The following is an 18,139-nucleotide window of genomic DNA, read 5'->3' as shown; positions in this document are numbered from 1 at the left end:
ACCAACCTAGACAACATATTAAAAAGCAGAGACATTACTTTGTCAACAAAGGTCTGTCTAGTCAAGGCTATGGTTTTTCCAGTGGTCATGTATGGATGTGAGAGTTGGACTATAAAGAAAGTTGAGCACCGAAGAATTGATGCTTTTGAACTGTGGTGTTGGAGAAGACTCTTGAGAGTCCCTTGGACTGCAAGGAGATCCAACCAGTCCATCCTAAAGGAGATCAGTCCTGGGTGTTCATTGGAAGGACTGATGTTGAAGTTGAAACCCCAATACTTTGGCCACCTGATGTGAAGAGCTGACTCATTTGAGAAGACCCTGATGCTGGGAGGGATTGGGGGCAGGAGGAGAAGGGGACGACAGAGGATGAGATGATTGGATGGCATCACCAACTTGATGGACATGGGTTTGGGTGAACTCCAGGAGCTGCTGATGGATAGGGATGCCTGGCATGCTGCAGTTCATGGGGTCGCAAAGAGTCGGACACGACTGAGTGACTGAACTGAACTGAACCCAAAGTGGAATTGCAATAAATGTAAATAACACATATAGAATGTGCTCTCTTTTTTATTCAGCAAAGCATACATTTTTAAAAACAGAAAATCATTAAAAAAAAATCAGCAAACATGCCACAAAACAAACCAAACATAACTAAGGTTCCCTGCTGATAACATACTGTGACTTTTTATTTGGTTTGTAGAGGTCACAGAAACTCACAGACTTACTATATATACACAATTAAAGATTCTAAGTGCTTATGTGGAACAAAGAACTTTGAGTTATAAAACCATGAATGGCTTATAGAAGCAATTTACTAGATCAGTCTTCGTTCTTAGGAACTAGAGTAATCTTGTTCTTTGACAGTTGAAAATAGATCATGTCTATATTTTCACAATCAGTGACCCACAGCTATTTTTCATCATTGGTGGAACTGGCAGAGTTTTCACTCTCTTCAGCTGGTGGACTGTGTCCCCGCTGGCTTGGAATAGCAGGAAGCACTCGGTTGGTCCGTAGAGGTTCTCCAGACAGAACTGGGAGGAAAGAATAGAAGGAAAGATTTTCAAGGTTTTCTTCTCTTAGGAATGGAATGGTGGTAGAAGAACTGTGTTATATCTGAAGGAATAGAGGTGCTTCTAAGAAGTTTTTCTTGCAGAGAGCTAAACTTCAGGAGAAAGTCATGTGTATCTACATATCAAGCTTATACATAGTCAGGGATGTTGTGTGTGCGTGCTAAGTTGCTTCTGTCATGTCTGACTCTTTGTCAGCTTCCTCTGTCCATGGGATTCTCCAGGCAAGAATACTGGAGTGGGTTGCCATGCCCATCTCCAGGGGATCTTTCTGACCCAGGGATTGAATCCGCGTCTCTTATGTCTCCTGTATCGGCAGGCAGGTTCTTTACCAATGGTGCAACCTAGGAAGCTCCAGTCAGGGAAGTCAAATATGCACAATACGAGGCAGGGCTGAGTTTGGTGAAAACATGATCAGGCTGTGTGTGCCTGGCAAAGTTCTCTTTTCCTTGGGTGGAGCAGCCCTTGAAAGCCAAGTCAGCACAAGGCCCTAAATAAGCCCCAAGACGTTTGTACTATGCTTTTATGCAAACCTCAAAAGGTTCTCAGGTTTCTTTCAGGAAAGGCACTGTACCTTTCCATTTCTTTTTCATAGAGCTATAGTTGACCAAAGATCTATATCTGTCCCTGTCTCCTTAAATTTAATCATGAAAAGCAAAGCTGCTGGGCTTTGCCAAAGAAAATCCCCTCTCTTTGGCTTCTCTAGGCCATACTGGATTTAAGGCTAAGTGACTCTTTCCTTAAATGTCTTTGTGACTACATTTCTGCTTAAAGACAAGGTCAGACTTGAGTTTCATTCAGTGATTGAATTCACACCATCCAAAACTCTCTCTTTAACAAATTAGTAAGGGCAAGGAAAATAATCTGTCAAGGAAGAGGTCTTGGTTTCTGCTACTAAGTATGTGTGTGACTTTGGACAAATCTTCACTTCTCCCTTTCCTTATCTGAAAAAAAAAGACAGAGTTGTCCTAAGACTCCATGGTTCTTGGTTTTTAACTAAACTAAACTCTTGACTTGTACCATCTGAACTGCAGTCTGGGGAAGAAAAGATATATTGCTTATTTACTCTGTGCAAATGGTTGCCAAGGATTTTGCACATGTCATCTCATTTAATCCTCTCAACAATCTTATCAGGTTGCACTACTCTTACAGGCTACAGGAAGAAATTGAAGGAAAGAAAGGGTAAGGGACTTGTCTTAAATAGAGCAGCTTCTAAGTCATCTAATCTCTGCAATTAAGAGGATGTAGAGTGTGTGTGTGTACATGTGCATGCGAGCGCTTGCACACATGTTGTAAACCAGTGCGTTGGGATAGGAAGAACAGGAAGAAAGGAAATTAGAATCCAGTGAGTATTATTTGTTTCTTGAAGCAGCTGACTCAGTATCCTGTAGCTCTGCAACTTACTGCCTAAATAATAATGGGTGAGTCATGTGACCTCTCTGAATCAGCTTTCTAATCTACACTGTCTCAGAGTACAGATATAAGCATATACAAACTCAGAATTTCTGAGTGTGGGGCCCTGGAATCCATTTTATAACAAGCACCCCAGATAATACTTAGGCACAGGCAAACTTGATCACTTGGTGAATAGAATATAGTAACAGTTTATATTGGGAGAAGTTTTGTATAAAATAATGCCAAAAGTAAACCTGATGAACATCATACTTGATTATTCCTTTCTGCTAAGGATTGCAGAGCTTGTGAGTACAGAGGTAACACATATTTCTTTCTGTCCAACATAGTAAGGAAAACAATGTCAGGAAGCCAGTCTTAGAATAATTTTTAAAGCATTAAAGACATTAAATAGTACATAGCAAAATAAACTTCTGTTATTGTTTTTATAGTCCAAACATAAAAATTCCTCAAGGAAGTGAGTATTTCTTTTAAACAAGCATTACCATGTTGGATGGAGCTTTAAACACTGTCTCTAGTCTATTTTCCTATAATTTTCAAGTTTTGGTACTTGATGTTCTCTTGGAAAAATGAAAGTAAACCAAAATAACATTTAGTCCTAATAACAGCACTACTATTTGCAAAGGAAGCTGAGGAAGATTGAAAATACTTACATTTTTGGTCTGGTAGGGGAGCTAGGTTGTTCCGAGTGAAAGGAAGATCCCTGATTTTGGGTCTGTTTGGGGAGAGATGCTGAAAATTTTGTCCTGGGGACAAACATAATTTGTGTCAATCATTTGAGACTCAACCAAGTGCAAATAATAAAATCCAGTGGATTAGAGAATCATACAAGGTGTTATAGATCATGAAATTTATGATGTTAACAACAAAATAACTACACCATATTCAGTTTCTATAACATGCCAGTCACCATTTAAGTGAAAGGAAAAATGCATCCAAAATCATTTCTTGAGTAAACTAGCTTTAAAAAAATTATAAACAAGCACAATTAGGGACTTCCCCAGTGGCACAGTGGATAAGAATCCACCTGCTAATGCAGGGGACATGGGTTTGAAGCCTGGATCAGGAAGATTCCACATGCTCTGCAGCAACCAAGGCTGGGCGCCACAACCACTGAGCCTGAATTCTAGAGCAAACTGAGGCCCACACACTCTATGGCCTGGGAATCACAACTACTGAGCCTGTGTGCTGCAGCTACTGAAACCCACACACTTAGAGCCTGTGCTCTGCAACAAGAGAAGCCACTGCAAAAAGAAGCATGAACACTGCAATGAAGACTAGGCCCTGCTCATGGCAACTAGAGAAAACTCAAACAAAGCAACAAAGACCCAATGCAGCCAAAAAAAGAAAAAAAAAAAAACCAAGCACAGTTGGTCATATACTGCACAAAACTCAAAAGTTTGAAAAATAAAATAGTGTATTAATGTATCATGTATTTGTGAATCTGTGTTGAAGAGTGGGTGATGAGTCGGATATATTCTTCAAGATCAGTGTTTCTTAATCCTGGCTTCACTGAGAAGTTATCTGAGGAGTTTAAAAAAAAAAGAAGATGCTACTCTGACTAAACACCAACCACACCAATCAAATGAGTATCTCAGGGGCTAGATAGGATGCCAGATTTGTTTCAGCTCCCAGGTGATTCTAATATGAATCTAGGATTGCGAATCATGAGATGGAAGATGAGAAGTGAATGAAAGCATTTTGGAGACCTGGAATATATCATTTAAATGACCAGTAGTGCTATGCTGGAGCTGTGCATACCCATTTTCAGGAATTTTGTGAGATGGTTGACATCACACTTAGTGGCTTGACTGACATCAGCCATGGTGGGAGTACTTACATCAGGGAAATCAACAAGCACTGATTTTTCTCTGAACAGCCACCTATTAAACATTTATTAGCACATGGGGACTGGGATGCAAAAGTAGGAAGCCAAGAGATAACTGGAGTAACAGGCAAATTCAGCCTTGAAGTACAAAATGAAGCAGGGCAAAGGCTAATAGAGATTTGTCAAAAGAACGCACTGGTCATAGCAAACAGCCTCTTCCAACAACAGAAGAGAAGACTCTACACATGGACATCACCAGATGGTCAATATCAAAATCAGATTGATTATATTCTTTGCAGCCAAAGATGGAGAAGCTCTATATGGTCAGCAAAAACAAGACCAGGAGCTGACTGTGACTCAGACCATGAACTCCTTATTGCCAAATTCAGACTTAAATTGAGAAAGTAGGGAAAAACCACTAGACCATTCAGGTATGACCTAAATCAACTACCTTACAATTATACAGTGGAAGTGACAAATAGATTCAAGGGATTAGACCTGATAGACAGAGTGCCTGAAGAACTATGGACAGAGGTTCATGACATTGTACAGAAGGCAGTGATCAAGACCATCCTCAAGAAAAAGAAATGCAAGAAGGCAAAATGGTTGCCTGAGGCGGTCTTACAAATAGCTGAGAAAAGAAAAGATGCAAAAGGCAAAGGAGAAAAGGAAAGATATACTCATTTGAATGCAGAGTTCCAAAGAATAGCAAGGAGAGAAAAGAAAGCCTTCCTCAGTGATCAATGCAAAGAAATAGAGGAAAACAATGGAGTGGGAAAGACTAGAGATCTCTTCAAGAAAATTAGAGATACCAAGGGATCATTTCATGCAAAGATGGGCTCAATAAAGGACAGAAATGGTATGGACCTAACAGAAGCAGAGGATATTAAGAAGAGGTGGCAAGAATACACAGAAGAACTATGCAAAAAAGATCTCCATGACCCAGATAACCATGATCCTGTGATCACTCACCTAGAGCCAGACATCCTGGAATGTGAAGTCAAGTGGGCCTAGGAAGCATTACTACAAACAAAGTTAGTGGAGGTGATGGAATTCCAGTTGAGCTATTTCAAATCCTAAAAGATGATGCTGTGAAAGGGCTGCACTCAACATGCCAACAAATTTGGAAAACTCAGCAGTGGCCACAGGACTGTAAAAGGTCACAGTTTTCATTCCAATCCCAAAGAAAGGCAAAGCCAAAGAATGCTCGAACTACCACACAATTGCACTCATCACACACGCTAGCAAAGTAATGCTCAAAATTCTCCAAGCCAGGCTTTAGTAGTATGTGAACCGTGAACTTTCAGATGTTCATGGTGGATTTAGAAAAGACCGAGGAACCAGAGGTCAAATTGCCAACATCTATTGGATCATAGAAAAAGCAAACGAGTTCCAGAAAAACATCTACTTCTGCTTCATTGACTACGCCAAAGCCTTTGACTCTGTGGATCACAACAAATTGGAAATTTCTTCAAGAGATGGAAATACCAGACCACCTGACCTGCCTCTTGAGAAATCTGTATGCAAGTCAAATAGTAACAGTTATAACTGGACACGGGAGAACAGACTGGTTCCAAATTGGGAAAGGAGTAAGTCAGGGCTGTATACTGTCACCCTGCTTATTTAACTTGTATGCAGAGTACATCATGAGAAACGCTGGGCTGTATGAAGCACAAGCTGGAATCAAGATTGCTGGGAGAAATATCAATAACTTCAGATATGCAGATGACACCACCCTCATGGCAGAAAGTGAAGAAAAACTAAAGAGCCTCTTGATAAAAGTGAAAGGGGAGAATGAAAAACGTGGCTTAAAACTCAACATTCAGGAAACTAAGATCATTGCATCTGGTCCTATCACTCCATGCAAATAGATGGGGAAACAATGGAAACAGTGACAGACTTTGTTTTTCTAGGCTCCAAAATCACTGCAGATGGTGACTGCAGCCATGAAATTAAAAGACGCTTGCTCCTTGGAAGAAAAGCTATGACCAACCTAGACAGCATATTAAAAAGCAGAAACATTACTTTGCCAACAAAGGTCTGTCTAGTCAAAGCTATGGTTTTTCCAGTAGACATGTATGGATATGAGAGTTGGACCATAAAGCAGGCTGAGCACCAAAGAATTGATGCTTTCGAACTGTGGTGTTGGAGAAGACTCTTGAGAGCCCCTTGGGCTACAAGGATATCAAACCAGTCAATACTAAAGGAAATCAGTCCTAAATATTCTTTGAAAGGTCTGAGGCTGAAGCTGAAGCTCCAACACTTTGACCACCTGATGAAAAGAGCCTACTCATTGGAAAAGACCCTGATGCTGGGTAAGGTTGAAGGCAGGAGAAGGGGATGACAGATGAGATGGTTGCACAGCATCATTGACTCAATAGACATGAGTTTGAGCAAGGTCTGAGAGATGGTAAAGGACAGGGAAGCCTGGCATGCTGCAGTCTGTGGGGTCCCAAAAAGTTGGACACAACTGAGTGAATAAACAACAAGGACCACAGGATCAGATAGGATTAGGCTTAATTCCCAACTTGAGCAAGTGATGTTCTTTCTCTCAGTCTCAACTTCCTCATATGTAAAAAGTGGATAATAGCTTTCTCTGTCTTTTCCAGTTGTTATAAAGATTAACTAGGAGAACAAAGGTAAAGCATTTAGTTTATAAAGTAAACAATAAACATTAGCAATTATTACAGTGTTATTCTGTGGCATTTTAAAATATGATCTCCTAGAGAGTGGGGCATGTATTCATTTGATCTTTTACTTAGCAGTCTAGTAGGAAGGAACCAGAGTCACTACAGTAAGGCCCATAGGGTTTAAGTCTTCTGTTTGGTTAAAGCAGTCCTTACAACAGGGGGAAAAGATCCACCCCCTATCTGCTTCAGTGAGTCCAGTGGTAGATTTTTAGGGGTGGTCATCTGAGCAGTGTCATTTGAGCAATATTAAGCACAATTTCCAGTCTCCTGGGTGTACATTTTGCCTTATGTTTTTATTCCTTTGAACTTTGAAGGTTAAATGACCTCATAAGTGAAAGTGAAATCACTCAGTCCTGTCTGACCCCATGAACTGTAGCCTACGAGGCTCCTCCATCCATGGAATTTTCCAGGCAAGAGTACTGGAGTGGGTTGCCATTTCCTTCTCCAGAGGATCTTCCCTACCCAGGGATCAAGCCTGGGTCTTCTGCATTGCAAGCAGATGCTTTTACCATCTGAGCCATGAGGGAAGCTCATAAGCCATTGTTTTAAAAAAAAAAAAAATTCCTGAGTAGAATTACAGTAAAACCTGTATCAACTCATATCTGACTATTTATCCATGAACACTGGAGCAGAAATTTGCAAAACCAAAAATGAGATGATAATTACGGGTAACGCTATAGAGCACTTACTATGGTCAAACACTGAACTAATTGCTATATATGTAATCTCATTTAATCCTAACAGTCACTTTCCCTTGTGAGAGAGGTACTATCATCCCCAGTTTCCAAATAAGGACACTGTGATTTGGAGGAGTTCTGAATGGAGCTCAAGGTCATATGACAGGAAGTGACAGAATCTGGACCCAACCCAGGTCTGTCTGGACCTAAAATTCACACCATGCTGCCTCCTTAGGGGCCAAAATGGTATAGACAGGATGGGAGAAGTGGCAGAGAGGGACTTCAGCAGTGATTTGGGAGGAGGTGGGAGGAGAGTTAAACTTTTTGCCACCCTGACATTTTGCTCAGTTTTGAAGAACAAGGTAGAATGTGCATAGTTCAAAGATCTCTTATCTGTGCTGCAGGCGCTTTCAGGGAGTGTCCAGCCTATGGAGGATGACCACTGTCTTAGAATAAAAAGGCAGAAAATTTTCTCATAGTTAAATGAGGAAATAGAAGAGAATGAAGATTAATAATAATAACAAATACACACAGCACTCATCTATTGCAAACTCTTTGCATTCCAGAGCCTAGAGTACAAAGAGAAAGCAAGGTGTTCAAAGTGGCTGATGGGAATAGAAACAGATAAAGTACTTTTGAAGGCCATGAGTAGTGCTGTGAAGATATCACAGAGGAAAGAAGGGTCTAGAGAGATCAATGTGTCTTGAATCCCATAGACTTTGCTTAAACATCTGCTCTGCCACTTCCTAGCTACCTTATGACCTTAGGCAGGTGGGGTAACCACTCTAATCCTCCAATTTCTTCATCTCTAAAATGAGGATTAAAAGCTCCTCTCCTGCAGTGCTGTTGAAGGGGAAGTCTGTGGTTCACTGCCTCCGAGGAGGCTTAACAAGGGGGAGGAGGGATTCTTTCATGATGGATAGTAAAAACGGGCCACACTTCCCACAGCAGTCAGGAGCCTTCTACATAGGAGGCAAGTTTGGGCTGGTTCTTAAAAGAGTGTAGGACTCTATCAAGCACTCAGTGGATGGAAGGTTAAAAGAAAAACAAAAGAAAACAAAACACGGACAAAGACGTCGTAGAGTAAAAGGTATGGGGTCCTCAAGAACTGAGAAATATTCAAGGGACTGTTCAAGGGGATGGGGGCAGGGGGAAGGATTGAAATGGGAGGTGCAGAAGTTGAGAAAGGCAAGTGAGGCCAGGCTACACTGGAGGACTTTGCCAGCTAAAGAATCTGGCCTTTGTCCTAGAAAGATGCAAAGCTGCTGATGGGTTTAAACAGAGGTGGTCACGACTTCAGACCTATTGAGGGAGGAGAGGAAGTTGTTGCTGGGATAGTCTAGAAAATTCTGGAGAAGAAAGTTCTCTCTTGAGGGAGAAAGGAAGCAAGCACTTTCTTAGGTTCCTTGTGATGACTTGTAAATAACCAGGCTGGTAGCAAACACCACAGAACTCTCTGTTCCATTTTCTCTGAAAGCTGCTTGCAATGAATTAAGCTGATGTGCTCCAAATTCCCTCATTTAGGTGAAGTGCCTTATCCCCCATCCTCTCCATCTAGCCCACTGACAGGTCTCAATAAATGTTAAGCAATAATCATTACAGCTAAATGTTCAGGGTTGCTGATGTCAGCACAGGATATTAGCTGCCAGGAATTCAAACGGTAGTAATCACTGCTAGCCCATATTATTTCTACTAAACCCAGGGCAGGAAAAGAAAAAATCCAGGGGAGAGAGACGATCCAAGTTCAAGCCAGTGGTGCAGTGGTATGATTTATAGTACCCAATTGCTTTACCACATTAGGTTTTCACATCAAGTATGGGAGCTCAGTGCAGAAATTTGCTGAGTTTCAACCCGCCTAAACTAACAATTTAAACCACTTAAGTGAACTCTCCCAACTGTCGTCTGGAAGTTTCAGTAGTTGTAAAAAAAAAAAAAAAAAATCTCAAATTGGGTTAAAAATATTTGCAAAAATAAAATCCATAAGGCAGAAATATTTTTCTTTGGGGGAGGATGGTGTAGTTTCTAAGAAAATCACATCATAAATAATTTGGTAAGCATGCTATCAACTGGATTTTGAGATTTAAAGACAGAAATAAGGGAAGCCCTTATTTTGTGGGTTTGATCCCTGGGTAGGGAAGATCCCCTGGACGAGGAAATAGCAACCCACTCCAGTGTTCTTGCTTGGAAAATCCCATGGACAGAGGAGCCTGGCAGGCTACAGCCCATGGGGTTGCAGAGTCAGACATGACTTAGCAACTGAACCACTTCCACCACTATTGTGTATGTGCTCAGCCCGACTCTTTGTGACCCAATGGACTGTAACCTACCAGGCTCCCCTGTCCATGGTATTGTCCCTGGCAAGGATACTGAAGTGGATGGCCATTTCCTCCTCCAGGGGATCTTCCCAACCCAGGGACTGAACCCTCATCTACTTGCATTGCAGGTGGACTCTTTTCCTCTGAGCCACCAGGAGGCTGTGTGGTAACTTCTTAGGAGATCTGGGTTAAAGTTCTGAATATGTCACTAATTAGTTGTAAGACTGAACAAGTTGTTTTAACTTTTCTAGGCTATGTACATTATAACTGGAAAGTCCTTTATCAAACAAAATGGCCCCAGACTGTGTATCCAGAGAGTAGGAAAACTGTAGCTGAGAGAGATGACATGTCTTGCCTTATCAGTCAGGGCTCATTCAGGAAAATGGAGACTTCTTTAGGCCTCTGAAAGAGAGGCAATTTCATATAGAAATTTCGTTATGCTGGTGGTGGAAACGCTGAGAAGCCAGATGACAAGGTTAAAGGACATCCAGAAATTAACCACAGAAGGAGGATGCAACCACTTCTAGTCTGGAGTATAAGAGAAAGAGCTGGTATTACCAAGGCCCAGAAGCTAGTGGGAGCCAGAACCACAAGTGAGGGGCTGTGTGGAGGAAGCAGGAGGAGTAGAACCCCTGCTGGGGATTCCAGAGGAAGCAGAGGGACATTGAGGAGAACTACACGGGTTTTCCTCGTTCTCCTGCTCTTACTCTTGCCAATGCCTCCTGGCACTTCCCCAAAAGTACCTGGAGGCAGCTTCCAGGGAGCCTGGGAGGTATAGTTTCCTGAGATACAGACTAGAGCTGAAAGTAAGAGACTAGATCTGAGAGCAAAAAGGCAGTTGAATAGTATATTTGCTTAAATGCCATCATCTATAGCTTGTGTCTAAGGCACTGGGCTTAGTGTAGGGCCTGGCACATAGTTTAAAAAAAAAAATCCACAAATTTGTGTGTATTTATATAGTACTATGTTCAAGTCACTATTTTAAGTATTATAAATGTATCAATTTGTTTAACCTTAATAGCAATTCACAACCCTAAAAGTTGGGTATTTCTTCCCATTTTTGACATGGGGAAACAAAGGTTCAGAGAGATTCATTAACAGCAAGTAAAAGAGAGCCAGGACTTATGGACAAAACAACAAAAGTGTGACTTTAAAAGACCTCTTTTGGGGAATTCCCTGGAGGTCCAGTGGTTAGGACTCAAGTCTTTGATTGCTGTGGACCCAGGTTCAGTTCTTATCTGGGGAACTAAGATCCTATAAGCCATGTGGTAGCCAAAAAAAAGAAAAAAAAAAGAATTTTTCTCTTAACCACTGGATATGCTGCCTCTTGACAAATTATAATAATAGACACTCAATAATCATTTAAAGAATGAGTGAAGACTAGGGTCCTTTCCATTTAAAACCCTTATGATTTTCATATGTAAACATGAGAAGAAAATCAATTTAAAGTGAGTTGTATAATCAACTTAGAAAATCCATGTTCCTGAAAGTTCATTTATAGACTGAAGATTCTTGGGATATTTATCTTGTCATGACTCAGTTACCTAGAATGGCTCCTAGTTATTATCAGCACTCAAAAACATTGGTTGAAAAAAATAAAAGCTTTGATCCAGGCACAGCTAATCATTTAACATTCCCTTGGAGAATTCTGCTAGCCCTTTTCTGCTTTCCTGCCCCTAGGGACTTTTCAAGTTACTTCATTGGAAAAGTGAAATCAATCCTCAAATCAACTTTATTGAATTTTCTTTTAAGTAACATGGAAAGTTTTAGATGGCACATGTGACAGAATCTATGAATTCTCTATTCAATATCTACTCCCTTTTTTCTCTTAGAAATGAAAATCCAGTTTTAGAGGTACAGTCATATGATCAGCTAAAAGACAACAATTCCCAGTCTCCCTTGCAGATAGGCAGTCATGTGACTAAAGTTCTGGTCAATGAGATGGAAGTAGACTCTAGGACTTATGGGCAATAACTCATTACACTTGCTCTTAGCCAAAAGGCTGAGAAGTGATAGGAGATAACTTATTAATGGGAGATAATTCAGATTGGGGACGTCCATTTTTCCCTCCCTCTCTTCCTTTCTCCCTGCCTCTCTCCTTTCTCCTGCTCTTTCTCCAAAGGATGAAGACCATAGGTTAAGTTGTAGAGAATACAGATGGAAGGAGCATGGGTCTCTGGTGATCATGGTTCACCAAGCACTGGGAACCATAACGTTCAACTTCTTTCATATGAGAGGGATAAACTTCTATGTTGCTTAAACCACTGTTACTTTGGGTTTCTGTTACAACAGATGAACCAATTCTAACTGATAAAGAAAAAACAGCCCCAGGCTGTCCTGGGAACAGAAAAAGAACAAGACTTTCAAAAATCTAAAAAAAAAAAAAAAAAAAATTTTTTTTTTTTTCTAAAAAGAAGATATTAGCCAGGACAGGACTAACTCCAGAAAGCAGGCTGAGCCAAGGCCCTGGAGGCCATCAAAGTGTTAAAAGACAGGAAACCAATATCTTTGCTTCCTTACCCCTCCACAGAACACAAGGAATACTACCCACACTCCAGTGCTCTGAGGAGGAAGACCTTGAGGGAAGTTCTTCTTAGGAAATAGCCGTCATGTATTTATTCAAATAAATATGTTTAAATACAAATTAATATGAGAGAAGTCGTATGCTGCCTCACAGGTTTCAGACACCAGGCACGTGTAAATGAGTGAGGAGAGCCAGACTCATGCTGCATATTAAATGGGAAGGAATAGTTCTTACCTCCAAAGATATATGGACCTCCTCTACTTCTTAAAGTACATATAAACCCTCTTGGTCTTTCACTTTTCTACTTTTGAAAGAAGCATGGATTCAAGAAACATATCATTTTCCCTCTTAACCCCACTATAAGAAAAACAACAGAAACTTATTGATAAAGAACAACAGACACTCCATGGAAAGAGACTAGAGACTGGTGTGGACTGGGCTGAACTGGGGACAGTGATGTCCAAGTGGTGTCCATAGGGATACTGGGTACTCAGATCTAGCCAATTATTGCCAAATGGAACTTGTGTTTAGTGTTGCTAGATTTTTCAATTTCTCTGGAGAAGCTAAAAATTTAAATTTTTATGTGAAAACTTCATGATTTTTAAATGTTAGTAATTAATTCACTTGATGACAAAATAAGATATTATAGTAATGACCTGATTTTGGAAGCTGTCCTGAAGTTTGTGCTTTAGAATAATAGATCTTAGTCTCCACTGTACCTTAGAATCACCTGTGGGCGATTTAAAAAAATATAAATAAAAGTTTTAGTGTGATATGTTTGTTTAGAAATGGGTGAAAAGTAGACACATATATATTGCTTGTATGTGTAAAAAATATAGATTCTTTAGTGTGATGTGCTTATTTATTTAAAATGTATATATATGTATATATACAAATACTTAAATACATATAAAATACTTCTGGAAGGATAAGCAAAAAATTAATAACATAGTTTGCTTCGGATGAGGGGCACTGCATAGCTGCAGGCAGACACAGGAGGGAGAACTGCCAGGTAGTCCTTTGACGTGTTTGGAGTTTTGAACCATAAGTGTGTGATGTGTTCCCTTTCTACACATACACGTGGAAGGCATTACTCTTTTCCCTTCTGCCTCACCAAAATTTTGGTTCAGTGGGCCCAGAGTGGGCATTGAACACCTGATTTAAAAGCAAACAGTCACACAAACAAATCAACCCCTTGTAGGTGATATTGGCAAGTATCCCTGCTTAAGAATCCTTGCTGGTGGAAATAATAATATTCCTGCTCCAATCTGCCAGTCACCACACATATTTGGTGGGATGGGATAAGATGAGAAGGCACATGCTTCTACCTGATGGTTGTCCTCAGGTTGGAAAAGCAGACTGTTTGCCTAGCCTGACATCCTGAATCCAGTGGACTAAAGGGAAGTCCTTCAGGCTACCTACTCTCCCTCCTCACTCAGGATGGTATGACATGTTTCTTGTACAGAATCTGTCAGGAATGAGGAAGGACATTACCTGATGAAGGATTATGTAGATGAGGAAGATGTGGGGGCCCTGATACTTCCTGGTGGCCAGATCTGCTGGTGAGCAACCTGTCTAGCAGCTTGTCAGATGAAGACCTAATCCAGGCTTTATAGAACACCGGGTGAGAATCACCTTTCCAAGGGTTATCTAGCAATGCCTGGCAGCCAGTTCTGTTATTCAACAAATCTTGCTCACTTCGGCTTTTCTGAGATCGCTGGGCCGCATGATGAGTACCAGAGCTCAGGCCAGCATGGGAAGTGGCCCCCTGGGAGGCTGTCAGGAAGTTATGGCCCAGGGTGATGGGTGGGAGGCTCTGTGTTCTGATTGGTGGAAGCCCTTTACGGGCCAGAGGCTTCTTTTCTGGCAAGTGATATTTTGAGTTTTCTGAGGTCCTCTTCTTAAAGTCAACCATAGCCACCTGCTCACCAGGCTGCTCTTGGCAGTTGGTATCCACGTTGCTGTCAAAGGTGGTGATGATGTCATCGACTTCCGAGGTGTGTTCCCCTCTGTGCCAGTCCCTGCTGGGGTCCTTCTGATAGGCCCTCTGCTCTTCCTTTTTGTTCTTGCAGAAGATTTGATTGAGCATGCTGAACCGTCCCTCCTTCTTCTGGGGTCTACTGTTCTGGGCAGGAAGGGGTCTAGGAGGCTCTGTTCTACAGGAATATAAAACAAGGATGCTCTGTGAGAACAGGAAGTGGCGCAACAGCAGTCATCAAACAAAATACCTCCCTCTATTCCATCTCCAGGAAGGAGATCATTCAAAGTCATTCAGCGCCCTCTCAAGTTAAAGGCGATGTGCGAAAGCTACTCACAGCACCCTTTGCCACCCCCTTCCTTGCCATGGTCAGTCCACTGTCCATAATTAGAATATTTCTTAGTTAGATTTTGCTTGTTCCCTCAGGAACTATCCTTTCAAAATTTGTTTTTGCCAGGGAATCAAGTAAGCAGAAAATACCAAATACCTTCAGGGGTTACTGTTCTTACTTCTTAAGGCCAGTCAGTAGGAGTGCCAGCTTTAAGTCAAAGAAATAAAGGCCAAATGTTGTGTTCAGGCTTTAGCTAGCAGCTGGGTGGAGGCTGCAGAGCTGGGGGAGGGGAGTCTGATTTTTTTCAGGCGTTCTCTGAAAAGGCTCCTCGGAGATAAGGGCAGAGCTCTGACATTATCCACCTCAGGAAGCCTGCCCATTTTACGCAGTTTGTGTGTTATTTGTTTCCTGTTGAGTTTTTACTAAATTTCCTATTGAAAAACACTTAAAATAAAACATACTAAAGAAAGCCAAGGAGAGAAGCTTTTGTCTGGGCTTGGGCTGCGGAACAGGAAGTGTGTATGCCAGAATTTGGGCGTGGCAGCAGAAGAAAAGTAAGCAGTGTCCAATGGGCAGGCAAATTCTGCAGGGAAAAAGATCTGCAGTTGGCCGGCTGGCTCTTCTTGTGTGGAGTTTCCCTGAGGCACTATGCTGTTTTTGTTGCTTGGAAATTTCTGTGTTATTCTCTTTTGAGGCCACAATTGATTTAGTGCTTTCTGCGGTATGGGTTAATGATGAAACCGGACCTGTGTGCATGCCCTAAAAGCAATATTGCAACATTACTCTTTGCAGTGAGATATTGTAACCTGTGGTTTGAAAAGTATCACTCCTCATTTTGGCCACATCTAATGAAATTTTTTCTTTTTCCTGTAGGTCACACAGTGTATAATTGAATCTTTATTCCTGTGACAAATTTTTATCTTCCTCCTTTCACCTTCCAAAAGGCTTTGTGAAATATGAAACACAGATTCTGCCCTCCTGACAGTACCAGAGAGAGAACCCCAGGAGATCTCTAGCATTCCTGCAAGTTTTCCCATATAGAATTATGCCCCTGTGCTAACTAAATTAACTAAATGCTAATGCTACTTTAGCATCTTCTACGATCAACCTCCTCTTCCTATTAAGGTTGTGATTTTGGCCAGTGGGTCTCAAAGTGTGGTTCATTGAACCCTGGAGGTGAGGTCTCTGACAGGCTTCATGATGTTAAAACTACATTCATAATAATATCAAGATGTTGTCTTTTTCACTGGACTGCTTTTTACACCAAGCATGCAAGAGAGCAAATGGGTAAAACAGTGGGCTCTTTGGCACAAATCAAGGTAGTAGTAACAATAGACTTTCATTAAAACAAAATTGCCATTTAATTTAATAATGCCCAGTAAAAGTTATTCATTTTACTAAATATTGATCTTTGAGATGCATTTTTTTTTTTTTTTTTTGGACAAAATAGAAAGTACTCATAAGCAATTCTGTTATATGCTGGCATCACCAACTCAATGGACATAAGTCTGAGCAAACTCTGGGAGGTGGTGGACTACAGGGGAGCCTGGAGTGCTGCAGTCCATGGGTTCACAAAGAGTTGGACATGACCGAGCGACTAAACAACAACAACCCTATACCAATACATGATGGATGTTTTAAGGTAAAACATTTGTGGAATTGTTTGAGTGGAACTAGATACTTTTTTCCCCCATGAAACATCATTTCAATGGCTTCTAGGCAAGCTATGGTTATTTGGAGTTGGGCATTTAATTTTTCAGAAATGAACAGAGTGAGTCTGTCATTTCAAGGTAAACAATTGACAGTAACTGTTGCCAGTGACAAAAATCTAACTTTCATGCAAAAAATTAGAAATTTTGGAAAACTAGTGTGCATACTTTGAGCTTGATAGCTTCCTGACACATAAAACCTTTTCTGATGAGATCAGTGGTGACATTAATAAATGTGATTTTTTTTCTAATGTTGTAAAATGAAATGTATTATTTAATGGAAGATGTTCATAACTAAGCAAACCAATGTTTTTCAAATGACCAATGCAAGATATAAAATCATGCATAGGTATAAGACACATTTAAGGTGCTAGAGAGATGAATGGATTTTAATGTAACAGAATTCAAAAAGTTCACTGATAAGGTGACAAAGTCCACACTGCAACTAATCTTTGGGAAACTATTAGATTGGTACAAAAATAATTGCGGTTTCAGACCATAAATTTTAAGTCATTATAACTAGGCCCAAACCGATCTTTATTAATCAAAATAAGAACTATTACAATCAACAGGTTTTTGCCAACGAGAAATAAGTTTGTTTATTCCTGTAGCGTAAAAATCCATGCTTCAGGATTCGATGAACCGTTGGAAAGCATCTTCTGCCTCCTGCTGACTGTGAAAGCATTTCCGCTATAAAAAGTTGTCAAGATGCTTGAAGTGATAGTCGGTTGGCAAGAGGTCAGGTGAATACGGCAGATGAGGCTAAACTTTGTAGCCCAATTCGTTCAACTTTTGAAGTGGTGGTTGTGTGACATGTTGTCGGGCATTGTCATAGAGAAAAATTGGGCTCTTTCTGTTGATCAGTGTTGGCTGCAGGCATTGCAGTTTTCAGTGAATCTCATTGATTTTCTGAGCGTATTTCTCAGATGTAATGGGTTCATTGGGATTCAGAAAGCTGCTGTGGATCACTCGAGCAGCAGACCACCAAACAGTGACCACGACCTTTTTTTAGTGCATGTTTGGCTTTGGGAAGTGCTTTGGAGCTTCTTGGTCCAACCACTGAACTGGTCATCACTGGTTGTTGTCTAAATTTCACTATTTCTTGCATGTCATAATCTGATCAAGAAATGGTTTCTTGTTGTTGCATAGAATAAGAAAAGATGACACTTCAAGACGACAATTTTTTTTTTTTTTTAATTTCCGGTCAGCTCATGAGGCATCCACTTATTGAGCTTTTTCACCTTTCCAATTTGCTTCAAATGCCAAATAGCCATAGAATGGTGGATACTGAATTCTTTGGAAACTTCTCGTGTAGTTGTAAGAGGATCAGTTTTGATGATGGCTCTCCGTTGTTCATTGTCAACTTCTGATGGTCAGCCACTGTGTTCCTTATCTTCATGGCTCTCACGTCCTTTGCAAAACTTCTTGAACCACCACTGCACTGTACGTTCGTTAGCTGTTCCTGGCCCAAATGTGTTGTTGATGTTGCAAGTTGTTTCTGCTTCTTTGCAACCCATTTTTAACTCAAATAAAAAAATCATTCAAATTTGCTTTTTGTCTAACAACATTTCTATAGTCAAAATAAATATAAAAGAAACAGCAAGTAA

The 18,139-nt window shown here is 40.7% G+C and overlaps 1 protein-coding gene across 4 annotated transcripts in view; it reads right to left on the bottom strand.

Annotated features, from left to right (window-relative positions):
* Nucleotides 1–662: 662 nt before the first annotated feature.
* The window catches only part of ANKRD55 (ankyrin repeat domain 55), a 189,443-nt gene continuing 171,966 nt past the window's right edge, over nucleotides 663–18,139 (bottom strand). For all 4 annotated transcript variants that reach the window (XM_043887843.1, XM_043887846.1, XM_043887844.1 and 1 more), the window contains 3 exons: nucleotides 14,009–14,670; nucleotides 3,134–3,226; nucleotides 663–1,031 (listed from right to left, as the gene is read on the bottom strand). In XM_043887843.1, coding sequence (XP_043743778.1) covers nucleotides 910–1,031; nucleotides 3,134–3,226; nucleotides 14,009–14,670 — 877 coding nt within the window. In that variant the 3' untranslated portion in view covers nucleotides 663–909. The remainder of the gene's footprint in view (nucleotides 1,032–3,133; nucleotides 3,227–14,008; nucleotides 14,671–18,139) is intronic.

Source organism: Cervus elaphus, chromosome 25 (genome assembly GCF_910594005.1).
Source record: "Cervus elaphus chromosome 25, mCerEla1.1, whole genome shotgun sequence".
NCBI lineage: Eukaryota > Metazoa > Chordata > Mammalia > Artiodactyla > Cervidae > Cervus > Cervus elaphus.
Note: the sequence above shows the minus strand (reverse complement) of the source record. Positions and strands in the feature narration are given on the sequence as shown.